The 17,953-nt window shown below is 35.1% G+C and overlaps 1 protein-coding gene and 1 long non-coding RNA gene across 3 annotated transcripts; one reads left to right on the forward strand and one right to left on the reverse strand.

The window, feature by feature from the left end:
• Nucleotides 1-4,526: 4,526 nt before the first annotated feature.
• LOC114526010 lies at nucleotides 4,527-17,348 on the reverse strand. Of its 2 annotated transcripts, none has more exons than XM_028547490.1 (3): nucleotides 17,176-17,348; nucleotides 9,894-9,994; nucleotides 4,527-7,450 (listed from the first exon to the last, which is right to left on the reverse strand). In XM_028547490.1, exon 3 carries the CDS (start codon nucleotides 7,431-7,433, stop codon nucleotides 5,103-5,105), a length of 2,331 nt encoding a protein of 776 aa, XP_028403291.1. In that variant the 5' UTR covers nucleotides 7,434-7,450; nucleotides 9,894-9,994; nucleotides 17,176-17,348; the 3' UTR covers nucleotides 4,527-5,102. The 2 variants fall into 2 exon arrangements, with proteins under 2 accessions (XP_028403291.1, XP_028403292.1); XM_028547491.1 differs by lacking the exon at nucleotides 17,176-17,348 and adding an exon at nucleotides 10,342-10,402.
• Nucleotides 12,235-14,986, forward strand: LOC114526011. The gene is made up of 3 exons (XR_003687290.1): nucleotides 12,235-13,376; nucleotides 13,799-13,946; nucleotides 14,587-14,986. It is a non-coding gene; the product is annotated as an uncharacterized LOC114526011 (long non-coding RNA).
• Nucleotides 17,349-17,953: the final 605 nt, after the last annotated feature.

Below are 17,953 nucleotides of genomic sequence, written 5' to 3' on the forward strand. Positions count from 1 at the left end.
CGCACAAGAAGAGCTCTGAAACATACCAAAAATCCGGCATATAAATTTTACACTTTAAAAATTCATTTAAATCTCGACAAAAATATAATATTATGCTACTCAGATGGAGAATAAATCAGACTGCAATAATGGCAGTACAAATAATGTTACACTGAGGCGTAGTTAATATGATACGTTACATTTTGGTCGCGCAATTGAGATTCAATCAGATCGATAAGATATTCGGTTGAAACGTGGTTTATTGATAATTATACATGCTAAGGATCACAATTTTTCAGCAACATGTATACTGCAGTATCCAGCATTAAGACATCCTCTTCCAGATATGAGAGGCGAATATTTAAAATTACGAGCCATTGATGCTATCATATACTCATACAGGCTCCACTTTCACACGGAGAACCTGTGCACATGCAGGCTATGTAACGCTTACAGTTTCCGCTTTTACTCACTGCTATATGGTTCCAAGGTAATATTTGAAGCAAAAGATCTAGAGATCAACCTCGAAAACAAATCTTTGTCAATTTGATTGTTTTGTGAAATATTAGGACTTACAATGCGTCGCAAGTTTTACTGCACACGTCGGAATACATGGGGATCCGTTTCTTAACAAAATCCTCAATAGGTTGAGAAAGCTACTCAAACTCCAAAGATACAGATAAAAAGCGATTAAAATTAGGTGCATTCAGAAGTTAGCTTCAAACTGTGTCAGATTAATACAGTAATCGTTTAATCTTGCATGGTGAAGTGATTTCTCCTTCGAAAACTTTAAGAAGATGAAGTTCCTCTGCGTTCTCGCCTTTGTGTTAACAGTTGCGATGGTTTGTGAATGGCCAAAAGATATTATGGTTGAAGGTGATTTTTCCGAGGGTAAGTTGAGAATGTAACTCAGGGCTGGAAATCTCGGGGGCAATTGGTTTTTAAAACAATAATAAAGTGGTATATTATGTGCATCGCTTTGGTGTGGCTTATTTATTAGCAGAAATCTCGCACACGATTGTTCGCCGTTTCGATAACCATTCAAGACCATGCACAGTATTGATATCAATATGTTTATTTATATATGATTTAAATGTTAAAATTCGCCCTCACAAAATCTGAGAAGCTTATATTAATCCTCATCAATCTGTCGACTATAAGGGATCAACTAGAGTGATCATATTTAGCACAATTAGCAAACTATATCTTTTGATAAGCCAGATTTTTTTAAATTAAGCTGTTTGCCCTATATTATATATTTCTCAAGATTGATTGGTTTATTCAACATATAATGATCCGCTAATGTTTAAAAGACATAGTGCTTCAATGTTTACAGTGCTCCCTACTTCTTAAGACGACTTGTCCATGTTTACCGTACCGTTTGATATGTATTGACAGGATGAAAAATTGTGCGGATGCATGGCCAACAAGAGAGTGTGAACAACTCAAAATGCACGGGTTTTGCGCGGAGAGAAAAGTCGCTGAAAATTGCAAGGAGAATGTAGAAATTGTTAATGAGGTACTGAAATTCCCAAAATCCGTCATTTTTGCATCAACCTTCCCGCAAAAGGACTTTTCGTTTAGCAACTCGTCGAATCTTGGACCACGGATAGACGAATCACAAATTCTCGTCATGTTTCAAAAATGATATGAGTATTGAGTCTCTTTACCTCACTTTAGATCAGCTGTAATGGCAAGACAACGCAGGCGGGATAATAGAAAAACGGACGGGATAAATAAAAGTAGCTAGAAAATTGTTGTGAATTCGCCTTGCATGTTTTCTGAATAAATGCATTACACATAACATATGTGCAAATCCCCTAAGAGGTGCAAATATACACCTACAATCAATATACACTCATGGGGTATATTTACACCAAGTTTGGTGTAAATGCTCTTGCCTCTGTATTTACACAAAAACTCAATGGTGTATAGTTACACTGGAAGGGGTATATTTACACTTACCGTATCAATATACACCATGAGTGTTTTTAAACACCAAGTTGTGGGTAACACTATAAGGGAATATTTACACCGAAAAGTGTATATTTATACTTTATTGGGTCAATATACACCATAAGGTATATTTGATAACTATTGTGTTCACTGATGTAACGATCCTATGTATTTTGTTTATTTTAACGCTTGTTGACGTACATAACTAAATGAAACTTGTTCGCCAATAGGAGCTCGTTCAATCAAGTTCCATTGTTACAATTTAAATACGAATTACTAATTTCTACGTCGCATTTTGGTCGCATCGGATGTATTCAAAAAACAGATAATTAGATAAATTAATGAGGTTTATCTTCTCATTATCCATTGTTTTAATTGTATTCAACGCTACTAAAAGCGACGTATAAACTAGGCCTCACTCGGAAATGAATACGTCATGGACGGCCAGAAGGTTCAGCCAGATTGGCTGACGAAAACCTTTTTGGCCATGCTTTTGATGAAACCACATTAAAAGCACGATCAATTGATTGATATGCTGAGCGTTGCTATTAACCTTTTGGCTTTTCGCAATTAACTTTCGAAGCAGATTCGCTAAAAAACGCTTTTGATTTGTTAAAAAATGTTTTCGCGCTGTAAGACCTCCTTATGTAACCAACTACAACTCTACGGTGTAGCGAGATACATAAAACAACGATAAAAACTATCAGACTTACAACTTGTGCCTTCCTTGTTGATGAATACGCAAAATGAATGCAACACGATTCGATTTGTGACTCCGCATCACTTCAAGAGTCAATGATACACCATCTTTCTCTTGTTTCTCTTCTCACGTGTTGAGTTGATATCAAAAAGCACAAGAAACACTTCATCTCCTAAAAGTATCGATATATTTCGATTAATATGGAATGCACTTAGACGTCCTAGTTAGGTTCATTTACCTAATCTTTACGATCTATGATTTGCTTTGTGACAATTATTTAGTTGCTACATTTTATTTCTTCCTATCTTTACACCTCGCGCGAACAGATTTTCTAAGTTGTAAACAGATTAAATAGATGTAGGTAAAAAAATGCCCCTTCCCCCCTTGGAGCACCAGTAGGAGACATAATCTCTCGTAAAGATTCTCAGGTTCAGGTTAGGGATATCGGCGTATGAAGCGGGTGGTTGAGTTGAAAGTTGGCTGTTGACAAGTTGGCCAACTTGCACTAGAAATTTACGCAATTTTTGCTAACATCATTGACAACCCGAGCTATTTGCATTTGTGCTCAAGAATCAAGCAATATCTGCTGCATGAAGTGGTTGTCCAAACCACTGAATGTTCTAAAGTAGAGCATGTACACTTATAGACATAATTCCGGTTGCTTCTACATTGGGTTAAAAAGCAGGGTGCATACCTCCACATCTGAATTTGCTTACGTTGATTGAAAGCATCGATAACCACTAAACTATCCATTCAATTCGGTGTAATACTTAATATAAGTCAAACATCTCTTAATATATGGTTCTTTTATACAAAGAGACAGGATTAGCTCAAACTTTATACATTTTGAATTTTTTCGTGAGCTGCATATCGCCCCAAACTGGGATTTCGTTACAGCAGTGTACATACCTCTTCGCCATCATCTGCTTTGCATATAGATAACTGTGCATAGATCGAAAGCACCAATGATTATTGCACTTCCCCTCCCATTTTTATATAATGTTCCGTGCAGTGCCAAGTGATTTATATATTTGATGATTTCAGATTCTTTGTTTGATAATAACTCTAATTTGCTTTGTCCTTGAGAGCTACGGATTAATTTAACTTATTTTAAAAAGAAGGTTTCAAACCGTACTTTAAAAAGTGAATCTAGATGCGTCAACTGAATTTGTATAAAAGATTTTATATAAAAAAGCATTTCTCAGCTGTTAAATATGGCCGTCGCCATATTTGTTTTGAAACATCATAGCCCCAGGCCACATCAAAAAGCGCGCCAATGTTTAATTTAAATTTAGCCTGCCCAGCGGGCGCCCGTTATGCTGCCTGATTATGAGGGGGAGATGGCAGAGAGAGGCATTAAAAGTGAACATGAACTCTCGAAGCTTGAAAATTCGATAAATATTTTCCAAATATTTGAATCAATACGCATCTTAGATTTAAGCTGTTTAATTCAGAAAAAGCTGTTTAATTTATCTAGATCACTGTCTAATCGAAAATATCAGATGTTTAAACAGTTCGTTCTAAGTTCATTAAACATTCAATGACGTTACAATAATTATGCTACGATATATGTGAAATTGGAACCTTACATTATTTATTTTTATTTTTACATCTACAGACTACAGACGTCCTCTTGTGGGACACAATCTAAATCTTTCTATATTTAATTGGCAATTAGCTAATTCTCTGAAATTTAGGTCTATTCGTGAAAATTGCCATTTAAATTAAAAGGAGCTGAGACGCTAACTTTAGCTGAAAATTTGGAAGCGACATGCAGACACATTAATCTGAAGATAGCGTTCTAGTGTTTTCCAGTTCAATTACATAAATATATTTCATCTAATAATTTTAGACCTGCAGAAAATGGTGGCAGATATTTCTTTCTCTTAAAAGTATAATTGGTTTAACATTATATATCTGCAAATTTTCCTTTGCGTTTAAAATATTTTTACGTTATTTCTATATATTTTTATAAGAAACATGATCAAACAAAAATTTTGATCACTAAACAGTAGCAAAACTTTGCTTTGTTTCGCCCGCTTACAATTCTACTTTTGAGGGATGGAATTTTGAAACTTTTGTGTTTACTACACTCTATAGACATGCACATGCTCCTTTCACTTACATTTTGAATATTCTTCACTAATTGGCATATCTTTGAAGTAGAATTGCATTGCAAATGTAAGGAAAAATTACGTCGTTTCGAAACCCGCCCTCGTTTTTTTTTGACACGTTTCGAAAGCCGCCCTTGTTTTTTTTTGACACAAATGCCTGTATTACAAAAACTATTGCCACGCAGCGGACAGTCGAAAATAATTTGTGTAGAAAATTTGCAGAACGTTCATACCACCATTTTTCATGAAAAACAACCTGTCAAAAATCACAATCAATTGTTGTAAAAAAAATTTCCTCAAGTATGATTAAGGTAGGGACCTTAAATTTGATGATGCACTGTTACAGATTGTTATCATTCGCCAATTTTTTTGGCCATCTCTTGTATTTTGTCGGCAATATTCTTGGCTTTCATTTCGTAATCTTGCGCTGTCGTCTGCTCGCCGTCTTTCTTATACAGGTCTGAGAGTATGTTGTAAACTTCAAGTTGCCATGGATGACTCTCAGGCCCAAACAACTTTTTCATCATTCTCGACGACTCCAGAAGCTTTTCTTTGGCTTCGCTAAAGCTTCCTGCTTTGTAAAGACACAAACCAACGATGCCCAGGACTCTAGCAATTTCAGGGTTGTGTAAATCACCTAGATGTTTTCTCATCGTCTCCAGACTTTGTTGTGCATACTCCAGGGCAAGATTATGATCCTTGTCGCTTAACGACAAGCATCGTGCTAAATTTTGCAACACGATTGAAATGAAAATTTCGTTTTCTGTTTTCTGGTACATTTCGAGAGCTTTCTTTAGATTTTTGTGCGCCTCATCGTAATCACCTTTCTCAAGCAGGCACCATCCAACATTGTTGAGAGACTCTGCAACTAAAGGATCGACTTCATCTTTGGATAGGCGATTTCTCATTTCCTGGGCTTCGCGAATCGACTGGAAAGCTTTATCCATCATTCCAAGATATACGAAACACAATCCAAGGTTATTCATCATTTCTGCTTTATCAAGGGTATCATTGGCTGGAAGGTGTTTGCTTGCCTTCTTATACATTTTGACAGCTTCGTCGAGCTTCCCCTGTTTTTGCTTGCACCAACCCATGAAATTGAGCGCCTTCACGAGTTTGTCCATTTGCATGACGTTTTTGTCCAAGAAATTCTGCAAACGGGTCTCCGCATCTCTATAGCGAAATGTTGAAAGGTAGCAATCTGCTAGGCAAATCAGGGTATCGACAAGCAGTTTAGCACTGTTTTCGTAATTACGGTTTGTGAGGACTTCAATGGTCGGTTTCAACAATTCAATTGCTCTCTGATAGTCTCCCTTTTCTTTCAAACAGTTCGCGATGTCATAATATATCTTGGAAATGGTAAAACTTATGCTGCTTTCACTAGTAAATTTCTTAAACAGACGCAAGCTTGTTTTGTAAGAAGCAATCGCAGATTCATATTCTTTTCTCTTTTTGTAGGCACTTCCTGCACTTCGAGCTAGTTGTGCAGCAACCGTGAGAGAAGATTCGTCATAATCTTTTACTTTGTCGATAGACGTAAAAACGACGTCCATTGCAGTTGCGATCACATCGATAAGGAACATATCGTTTTGAACTTTCTCCTTTTCCATTGCATCCAGCATCTTCTTCGCATCAATCTCATCAAGCTTGAATGCTTTCAATTCTTCCCCTCGTGGCGACAGTCTGTGAAACAACGTTTTTTGGCGACCGTTGCGCTTGACGACGTCTCTGAAAACTGCGTACCCATCGGTCGACTCGTTTACGAAATAATTCAACCAATACTTTATCTGAAATCGATGCGGAATTTCTGTTTTGGATGACCGAGGAGGTGCAACTGATAAAGCTGACGTTATTTTAGCTTCTTGACCATCTTTTCCAAATAGCTCTTTTGCTCTCGGAATAGCTTGTGCCAAGGGACAATTCCCACCGACACCTCCATCGACAAATTCGTTGTTGCCAATTCTGACCGGAGTGTGGAAGTAAACTGGAGCATTAGAAGTAGCAAGCAAAACCTGGTAAGTTTTATAAAGACGATAGTCTTCGCTTCTGGTATCGAACAAAATCAATTCTTCCTCGTTACCAATTTTCCTCGCAACAGCTCCGGCGACGCATTCCGAACCATTGATATTACGGAAATCTTCTAAGCTACTTTCACCAAACTGCTCTTCAAGTGCTTTCTTAACGTTATCTTGTGAATAGGTTGTAACCGGAATACTGGACAAACCAGGAATGTGTGTAAGAAACCAGTGAGACCACGACTTAGCAAAAATCGCTTTGGTCTTCTTTAGATACATCTCAATACACTCCTCGATAGTCATCGATTCTCTTTCACCATCTTCACTTTCTTTGCCTCCAACCAAACCAAAAGCAATCAGTGCGCCGGTGCTGGTACCAACAATCATCTCGTACACGTCTGTGGGATGAATCGGGTCGGTAACTGCTTTCATATCATCGATTAGCCGTCTTCGAATTTCAAGAGATGTCAAAGTAGTTTCTTCGTTTTCATCGTTTTCATCGTTTTCATCGTTTTCACCCCTCACAAGGTAGGACTTCACAGTATCTGGTCGTCTTAACACGATCGTTGCCAATCGGAAAACATCGTCCAGGATACACAATTCCATGATACCTCGGCTTCCACCACCATCAAAAGACAGAATATCAATATTCTTCTCAATTAAATCCATGCTGACTGTTCAGATCTCTGTATAAAAGTATACATAACTTCAACGTAAGTGATGAAATCAAAAATCTAATTATGAAAATACTGGATAAAATTTATAAATTAAATTTTTCTCATTGTTCCGCATAATTTATAAATATATGCACAACTTTTGACGTTTTTCTTAGCGAACGAAAAATCTCATTGCCGTTAAAAAGTATAAAAGCTAACTTGAGAATATTTTGAGAACTGACTAAACACTTTTGTCTCGGAGATGAAAAAACAGAATTGTATTTCGTTTGTATGGTTTACCCTAAGTAAAATAGCGACTGTTTTTGTGAGACAGCTCGTAAGTATTTGATATTAACAGTTCGCCAAAATATTATTATGGTACCAATTTTAATTGTAATAGTTCAGCAACTAGGCAAACATATATAAAAAGTACCACATGCATAATTAGCACTGAACAGTTAGTAATAACGATATAAAAGGCAATTTTTGGGTCCATACTTTTTAATATATAACGCTCTGGTTTCTAAAATTTGCCTCAATTATTTCTGCGCTACTTCCCACTAAATTTTGCATCCTCAATTGATAAAAAATAATCATAAACTGTTACTTAAAGCCCAGGAGTTTGACACAATTGGTGAGAATCGATGTTGACATGCATCAATGCATGCAGATTATAGATAAAATAAGAAACAAAATACGTGTAGGGATAATCCGCTAATATGTGGGAATATATCTCTCAAAATATATAGGCTACCAAGAGTGCCATTAGTCATTTAATATTATTTGCTAAATTCGTATGATTTTCTTATATACCTGAAAACTACCTTTTCCCTTCAGGTAATACATTTGGCGGGTACAAAAGTTGACAAGTTAAGGGGAAAAATATTCGATCATTGAGAAAACATACATCTAAACTCTGGATTAAAATACCACCTGCACCAACCTGCGCAAACCTGTGACAGCTCGAATATTTTTTCCTGTTTATATTGGACCAGATCTTATTATCGCACTACTATTAATTTGAACGTATTGCAGCCGTCTATAAGTCCCAAGTATTAAAATAACGTATTTGTACTATGTACACTTTATGTATACTTTTTAAGGTAGAATATTTCCTTTAAGTTGAAAAATAATGGAATAATTTTAATCAGCTTTTGTTTAATCGTTTGAAGTACTTATCAACTTTGACAAGCTTCGATTTACACTACAGTGAAATTTAAATCTTTTAGAAGACTTTATCCTGTTTCGCTTCGCCGATGGTAGCAAATGTTAAGAATCTGGTAGATATTCAATTTCTGTCTTACTCAAATAGTTACCACAAAGAATATGCTTATATATGCTTAGGTCTAAACGGTTCTTCACATATAAATTGAATCTGCATTATAGCTAACTATATACAAATGTAGCGTTCATCAAAATTTTGGGTAAGAAGGGAAGACTAGAACATCAGTATAGTTATGATAAGGATTGCACATTTATTCCCCGTCATCCTATATCTGTGTATACAACTGCATGGAGGTTAAAGACGTGACCGAAAAAATAAAAACAATCAATATTCAATACAAACCTCAATTTCACTTGTAAGAAGTGAGGACGTCTACAGAAAAACATTCATCTAAAGTATTCTAAACTGCGGATTAATATACTACAACTTTTCCCCAACTGCGCTAATCTGTGACAGCTCGAAAATATTTTCCTGTTTATATTGGACCAGATCTTATTATCGCACTGCTATAGTGCTACCTTTTCATTTGAACGTATTGCAGCTCTATATGTCCCAGGTATTAAAATAATGTATCTGTACATACTTTGTGTATACTTTTTAAGGTCGAATGTTTTCTTTAGGTTGAAAAATAATGGAAATAATTTTAATCCGCTTTCGTTTAATTATTTGAAGTACATATTAACTTTGACAAGCTTCGATTTAAACTATAGTGAAATTTAAATCTTTTAAAAGACTTTATCCTGTTTCGCTTTGCCGATGGTAGCTAATGTAAGATTCATGCTTAAGCCAGGCGCACATGCATGACGCGATTTTTGTGGCTTAGAAAGTAAATAAAATCGTACGACAAAAAACGCGTCGTGTGCGCTTGGCTTTTGGTGGCGTGCGTCGGGTTCAGAGAAGCTTAAATCTGCGTTTCACGTGAGTTCTTTGTAGGGAAAACGTGTGTCGAAAATCTAGACTTTATTCAATTTCGGTCTTATTCAAATAGCTACCACAAAGAATATGCTTATATGCTAAGGGTCTTAACCTATCAATTGAATTTTGAATCTGCATTATAACTACATTATACATTTTAGAGCGTTCATCAAAATTTCGCGTAGGAGGAGAAGGCTGGTATATATAGTTATGAGAAGGATTGCACATTTATCCCGCGTAATCTTATATCTGTGTATACAACTAAAAAGAGGTTAAAGATCACCTCTTCAGACGTGACCGAAAAATTAAAAACAATCAATATTCAATACAAACCTCGATTTCACTTGTAAAAAGCGAGGGCGTCTACAAAATTGTTCTTTTACCCAAAATCTTCGCGCCTTTAAAGACATGCAGTGCTCGAAAATTTCTAAATTCTAGAAAAAAATTAGGGAGAAAAAATAATCGTCACAGATTGACAAAATAAACGAAACAATTGTAGCTCTGCACTTTCTCACCGGACTCGTCCGGGCAAGTTTTATCGCACGTTTATCACAATCTCTGGTATAAATATATTCCATTCGGCACTAAGAACTGTGCATATTTGTGCATTTTAAAATCGCTGATTAGCTATATCAGCTGTTTAAGATGTTGCTTATTTTTAACACAAGCGGTCAGTCATATAGGTTTGCGCAAGGCAAATATGAAAAAACAATCCGCCTGATCACATAAAGAAGTAAGTATGAATGCATGTCATATACATGCACGGTTTCAAGCCAAACACGTTTTCTTCAAATTCCCAATGAATTATGTCAAAATGATCGATAACAAAGTTCGCTCCAAATGTTCTTCGAAGCCCACAAGTTTACTGAGAATCGATATACAACAGCTAGTGCCTTTTAAGGAATTTTAATGTCATTTGATATAGTTTCATATTTTAACAGTCTTTTTATATTTATATATAATTTTGAGTACTTACATTATTATGGCGTAAATAGCAGAAAATTTTATACTAGCTATATTATAAACTTAAACGAAAAACATGAAACTTAAACGTATGCATGTTTCAAGTTTTTCCATGATAATACAGGCTATATTATCTATTTATCTAATATCGATATTGTACATGCATGGATATCATGTTTCGTATAGATATATTGAAACATTTTAATTCGCAAGTTTCAGGAATATGAAAGTTTAAAATGACAGTTATCACGCGTATATCGATCGTGCAAGACCGAATAACATGTTAACTTTAGAAACATTTCTTTTATATCATATTCGATCATAAGATATATTCAGAGGTCTGTGGATTTTAATGTCCGCGAGATACATATAACGAGCCCGAACCTGTAACAGCTAATAAATTCGAGAACACAATTTCATATTTATTAGATAATTATAACTATTTCCGCAATCCAATCAAATCTCTGTTTCAAACATCCAAATGCTCAAGTGGCTCAATACAGACGGGTTTTTTTAAAATGTCCGTTTTGCAAGTCGAAGCAAATATTTTTATTAAACAGATTATATAGCTTATATAATAATATCCAGCGCAAACTGTGACAGGTTCGTTGAAAACATACTGGAGTATGTTTTCTGCGTGCCGTTCTGGATGACTTTATTAAGATGACATGCGCGCACTCATTCGATCACTCACTATATGTGTGCATCCCAAAGCCTGATCAGTTTTATCCTGATCGAGACCCGACTAATATTTTTGAATCGTGAAACTACATATATAATACCATATAGCTACATGATCAGAACTGTTAACAAAAGTACATCACTCGGAAGGAGACGTCTTGCAAACTTCATGAATTTTATTGTACATAGACCAATTGCGAAACTTAGTAACCGCGCCTTCGCTCAACATGGAAACGAGGCTTATTATGCAAAAAACAATATTTGTATTTTTTGTAGTACAAAGCTATTCGCCGAGTTATATGCCGTTTTTCGCCTTTGTTTTACATATTTTTCGATTCCTTTCAGCTTGGTTTCATCGTTGTTATCATAGTTTTCAGGTTAGGAAGTTTTGCCTTTCAATTGAGGCGTTTTTGTGGTGTTTTCATTAATCTTTTCGGCTGCTTTCGTCGGGGAAATATAGAAAAGGCCGACACAAACTCAGGTAAAAGTTTAGTTTTTCGAAACTATTTCGTCTCAAGTTTTGAAAATGTATTTCATTTTTCTCCCTCTTATTTATGCAAAATTTGGCGATATATGTTTGCTGCAAAATCTATGTTTTTTATGTCAAAAATTATTGAAAAGTCACGATCGAACAAACCACCATATGTTCACATTTCTCATCTAAAATTTTTTTATACCAATTTTATCGATCGATAAGATGTAATTTGACAGCAATTTTTTAGCTCAGCAAAAAAAATAGTAGAAATCTGTTGAGATAAAGATCTATAAGAGATAAAATAAGCAACGGAGTTTTATGTTTATTATCCCTGTGTATATACCCTTACGAAAAAAACACATGCAAACCACATGTGTTTCACATGTGTTTCACATGTGATCACATGTGCTTCACATGTGATCACATGTGCTTCACATGTGATCACATGTGATTATATGTGGTTCACATGTGGTTTTATGGAGGGTACATGTGAACCACATGTGCTTCACATGTGATCACATGTGCTTCACATGTGATCACATGTGATCACATGTGATCACATGTGATTATATGTAGTTCACATGTGGTTATATGGAGGGTACATGTGAACCACATGTGATGTACATGTGGTTATATTGGATACACATGAGGTTCACATGTGAAAACATGTGGTTCTATGAGGGCACATGTGAACCACATGTGATGCAGATGTGGTTATATGAGATACACATGTGGTTCACATGAGAAATGTCTCTACAAACAAGTGGTTCATATGTGATCACATGTGGTTTATATGCGATCACACAAGGCTTACATGTGAAAATGTATAAACCTATGTGAACGAAATGTGGTTGACATGAAAATGTATTTCAAACTAATAATGAATCAGCAAACTTCTGTAATGTGAATGCATACATATACCACATACCTATTCCCCAAATACACGTGCATAATCATCTAAATAATAGTTACTGCTTTGCTCAGTTTAAGTAACACTGTATATTTAAGTTGTCTTCTTATTTACAATTAATCTCTATCTAACATATTTGGTAATCTACAAATAAAGTTATTTACATCAAAACACTGCTGATTAAGACAATCCAGAAGATGTCTTGTGGATATTCATTGGATTGTCTATATATGCCGGGTTATTTAAATTATATCAAAATTCTGCTGCTTATTAAATGCTATAGTTTACAATAAAACAATAAGATAACTCAGCCTCGTTGGCTATGAGCGAATAGTAAACTCAGCCTCGTTGTAATAATACATTCGTCCTAATATTTATAAATCTGAGGCCAATCTCCGACCGGTGTAATAACCCCAACGACCGACAAGTGTGACGCCACATTAGGCGAAAACCCTGGGAACGAGGTTGCGCATTCGTTTCAAAATTCAAATTTTTTACAACGACATTCTTGGCTGTTCTACGAGGAGATTGCAATTTTATTTGATAAAAGACATAAAAGGATAATCTTTGTCACTCTCCTAATACGATTGGAAATGAAATAGGTGCTGGTTCACTGGATTGAGTCAAATAAGACAAGCATCTTAAAGAAAGAATATATTATTTAAAGACAAAAGTGTGCATGCTAAAACATCCCGAGAAGGATCGCATGGTTTTGTTTGGATACTCAAAGATGAATTCCCCAAAGACGGCATGGAAATCGTATTTTGAAACGTTTTGGCAGAAAGTGGTAAGCATCTCAGTGACACTTAAATAATAATATAAATAATAATTTAACCTAGGTCCGCATCGAATTGTATTATTGTAATCAGAAGATTGTTTATTCAACTTTATCAATCATCATTCATCTTCGTATAAATACTTCGCTCATACACACTAGTGATAGCCGGGAAATATCCTCAATAGCGGTGTAATAATGTTTTAGCAAAGAAAGAAGCAGAACATAGTGACATTATATGCGCTAGAAATATATTGTTTATAGTTTTTTCTAGATCAACATGTCCTTCCAACTGAGACTGGGATATATAGTCGTGTGGAATGTTATCTTCCAAACATGTGCACATCTCGCTCGCTCATACTTAGTTGTGTATAGCAATAAAATATTTGTGTATATATAAATTTTCTAAAGCGAGTATTTGTGTTTTTTCACAGATAGCAAGAATGAGTTACTAATGAAAACTTAGCTTGAATTGAGCAGTTGGAGGATAACAGTGATAATAACAGTGATGATAATAAAGCCAAGAAGAGGCGATTAGATGTGACCAGTGCTGACAATAAGAAACCAAAGAAGAATATAAAGGTTTGAAACATATTACCATTTGATATATACCGGTACACAATATGGTCTAAATTAGGGAATACCCCTTGCACCTTAACTTAATTCAATAACCTTTGGAGTCTTATAAACAGTAGCAATATTCTGTATACAGTATAGCAGAATTTTGTTTTTCTAAACACCTAATTTAGAAGAAATTAATGTATTTTTACATATGATATTTCAAATATTTTGTATGTTTTGGCTGGGTCTAAAAGCCTCACAGTATCAGATTGGTACTACCAACTGAGCAACATGGCCAGATGGATTTAAGACTTTAAAGAGGCAGTTTTAGCAGCACTTGCTGCAACCAAGAAAATATGTACACCATCAAAGTTCCACCATCTTTTCCTAAGATTCAAGCCTCTTTCTTGCCTCAGCCATTCCTTCCCTTAGCCATTCCCTAGGTCTGCACAACCTTATTCACTGTTGACCATGAACAACAGCAGTTTCTCAGAAGAATGGATTGTTATTTTGTTAATGTTTTTGTATACAGTAGATAACATTCTCACTTTCCATTTAATGTTTTATTTTGTAGGCAATGAAATTATATTTGACTTTAAATTATTTATTGCGATGAACTGCAATTGCTATTAATTAACAATCCTGTTTATATTTTTTCCAGCTTTTGTCATCATGAAATTTCCTCAAGCAAATAATACAATTTTAAAAGCTGTTATGACACAAGAGTGCAAAGAATTTAGGCTGTCAATGGAAAACCGAAGAAAGAATCAGGAAGATCTTAGCAACAATTAAGGACAGTAGGATGACTAAATAAATTATAGTATTATAATTCATTTTTTTATATTTACAGATGTATCTTTTACTCTTTAACATAGTCAAATGTTTCACTTCATTTTGTAATATGGTTTTCAATATATGTGCATTAATTTACTTCACCTGGTAATACTGTGTCTGAGTGATTTAATGATAATTAAAGGTGTCATGCAGTAGTTTGTGTGGATCACATGTGAACCACATGTGAACGTCAAAACAGACTAACATGTGAACCACATGTGGTTGTTCCAGATCCACATGTACTGAATCACATGTGACTCACATGTGATACTACCACATGTGATACTACCACATGTGAACCACATGTGATACCACCACATGTGAACCACATGTGATATAATGGTTCCAATTTCACATGTGAGTCACATGTGATTCCACATGTGGTTTTCGCATGTGTTTTTTTCGTAAGGGTAGACTACAGAGTACAGTACATGTGATGTGATGCCGACTGAAAAGCAAAACAACTCTTCAACTTGGCGCACATGCATGACATGGATAGTAAAATACTTATAAGTTATAACCAAAACATAATATCATTGTCTATTTTGAATTGCCATTTGAATATTCCTTTTCCGGCAATAACATACTATAAAGGTAGCCACAATGCGAGCTGCAGCGTTTTTTAAGATACACCTTTACATGATGGCAAAGCCGAAAGCGAAAAATATTTAAACCAGAGTTTTTCCGTTTACGATGGTGAACCGGACCCTTTCCTTTTCAAGTATTCCTGGTTAACCCTTATTAAACATCTATTGCATGGTAGTAGATAGAAAGAATAGTGTTTTGTACTAACAAAAATGCAGAATGCATTCGATGCATTCGAATTCGACTTTTATAAAATTCGGCCTTCAGGTCGGCATGCAAGCTATGCATCGTCTATACTTTATTAAAACGAAAATAAACAAAAACATTTCAGTCAGTTACTTTTGACCATTTTAACAGTATTACTGTGGTATAAAGAAAAAAATGCAGTGATATTTGTGAATGAATTTGAATAAATGAAGCCATTTCAGTCATCAGGTTTGAAATTATATAATCTGACTGTCACTTTTCAATAATTTTTGACATAAAAAAACATAGATTTTGCACCAAATATATATCGCCAAATTTTGCACAAATAAGAGAGAGAAAAATGAAATACATTTTCAAAACTTGAGACGAAATAGTTTGGAAAAACTAAATTTTTACCTGAGTTTGTGTCGGCCTTTTCCATACTTCCCCGACGAAAGCAGCCGAAAAGATTAATGAAAACACCACAAAAACGCCTCAAATGGAAGGCAAAACTTCCTAACCTGAAAACTATGATAACAACGATAAAACCAAGCTGAAAGGTATCGAAAAATATGTAAAACAAAGGCGAAAAACGGCATATAACTCGGCGAATAGCTTTGTACTACAAAAAATACAAATATTGTTTTTTGCATAATAAGCCTCGTTTCCATGTTGCACGAAGGCGCGGTCACTAAGTTTCGCAATTGGTCTATTTGAATCTATGTATTTGGAAAATGGCGTGAAATTATCGTTCCCAAAGTCCAAGTGGTCATTGCTATTGGTTTGCGATAAGCAGTTTAAAGCTTAACAATAAAGCATTCTGTCTGATGAAATAAAATTAAATACCGCGCGGAATTGATACCAATATATACAAATGCATGCAAAATTAAACCTACAATATCCAATACAATATCTGATATTTGACAGTTTCTAACTCTTTTGTCCTATTTCCCAACAAGTTACATAAAAAATAATGTTCATGGAGCTAAAAATCTTTGGAATATTTGAAAGTGATTTCTAAGAATCGATATGCATCAGTGCATGCTGTAAGGAATACTATTCTACATTAATCTGATAGATATCATTAAGTGCCCTCATCGTATTTCATAGAATTATTTTGAAATATCTTTTATCGTGTTTGTTTTGATTGAAAAGACTAGAATATTTTAGGAATTAATACTGTGATAGATCATAAGATACGCGTTACTCTGTGGATTGTAATCTCAAAACCTGTGTGAACCTGTAATAAATCGAAAGACGCGATTTCATACATTGGATTAAAAATCACTGCCGCTCAGACGCCTTTAAATTTTAATGCACTAATGCACACAGACTATGCTTATGCTAAGGCCTGATAAATTTATGCCTTTTTTGAGTAGTAAACTCGAGTCTCAATGATATAATTCCACACAATTAATCGCGGATTAAACAAAACATGGCACTGAGTGGGAGTCTATAATAGTTAAAACAATTACTGTCCGAAGAATACATCATCAAATATATTTTATTACTTCTATAATGCTATAGCAGTATGTCCCGGTGACTGCACACAACTTTCATGCAAGTATTTTTCTCAGATCACAACAGACCCCGCATATATTGACACTTCGCTACAGTAATAATGAAATGAATAAAAAATACTTACCTCGATTTGATTGGAATTGCCTTTATCACGTACACCGAGTCTGGACGTCTGCCGAAAACAATGTTTGATATTCCCCGAAGCTTTGAATATATTACCGAGAACCACAAGGTAGAATTTCGTTTTAGACCAATCAGCAAGTTTGTATACATTTTCAATAACCCAATCAGAATGCATTAGTTTTGATGAAAAGCTACAATATATACCATTTTACATGAAGTATTTAAATTTAAGGTATTGTGATTGGCTTTGCCTAAAAAATATGTAAACAAATATAGCGATTAGTTTAAAACAAAATTCCTCCGAGTTACCGGTATTTATAGTGTATATATAGCTACAACTCTCAGAGAAATCTGATATAAATCTACGCACTTGTTTCCAAGGAACAAACATTTTGACAATGGGTGGTGAATCAAATGTGTAACTAAGGATATGTGAACACATCGGTGGGGATATCGCCCGACATCCTTAAGCGCACATGCCCCTTCCCCGTGCCTCAAAGTCAGGACCCTCGTGTTAAGTTCGCCGGTGAGAACGAACAAAAAATGAGAACAGTGTTGAGCATCTTAAAACTTTTAGTGAACCGATAGTAATTTAAACTTAACATAGTAGATTAACATTATCCTATTTCATAATAATAACTTATCTGGTCTGATCAACATAATTCAAACGTTGACTGATAACTTGAACAGCGAATAGCTCTGTAGTTCGAAATCCATTTTGTCAGTTTAAATTATCATCGTCAGGTGTATGGCCATATATAGATTGAGCCTTCTTCTAT

Source organism: Dendronephthya gigantea, unplaced genomic scaffold (assembly GCF_004324835.1).
Source record: "Dendronephthya gigantea isolate DGI-Jeju-01 unplaced genomic scaffold, DenGig_1.0 000036F, whole genome shotgun sequence".
Classification (NCBI taxonomy): domain Eukaryota; kingdom Metazoa; phylum Cnidaria; class Anthozoa; order Malacalcyonacea; family Nephtheidae; genus Dendronephthya; species Dendronephthya gigantea.

What these genes read in the sequence shown, in the direction of transcription:
- LOC114526010 (XM_028547490.1), bottom strand. Translation starts at nt 7,433, where the DNA reads ATGGATTTAATTGAGAAGAATATTGATATTCTGTCTTTTGATGGTGGT.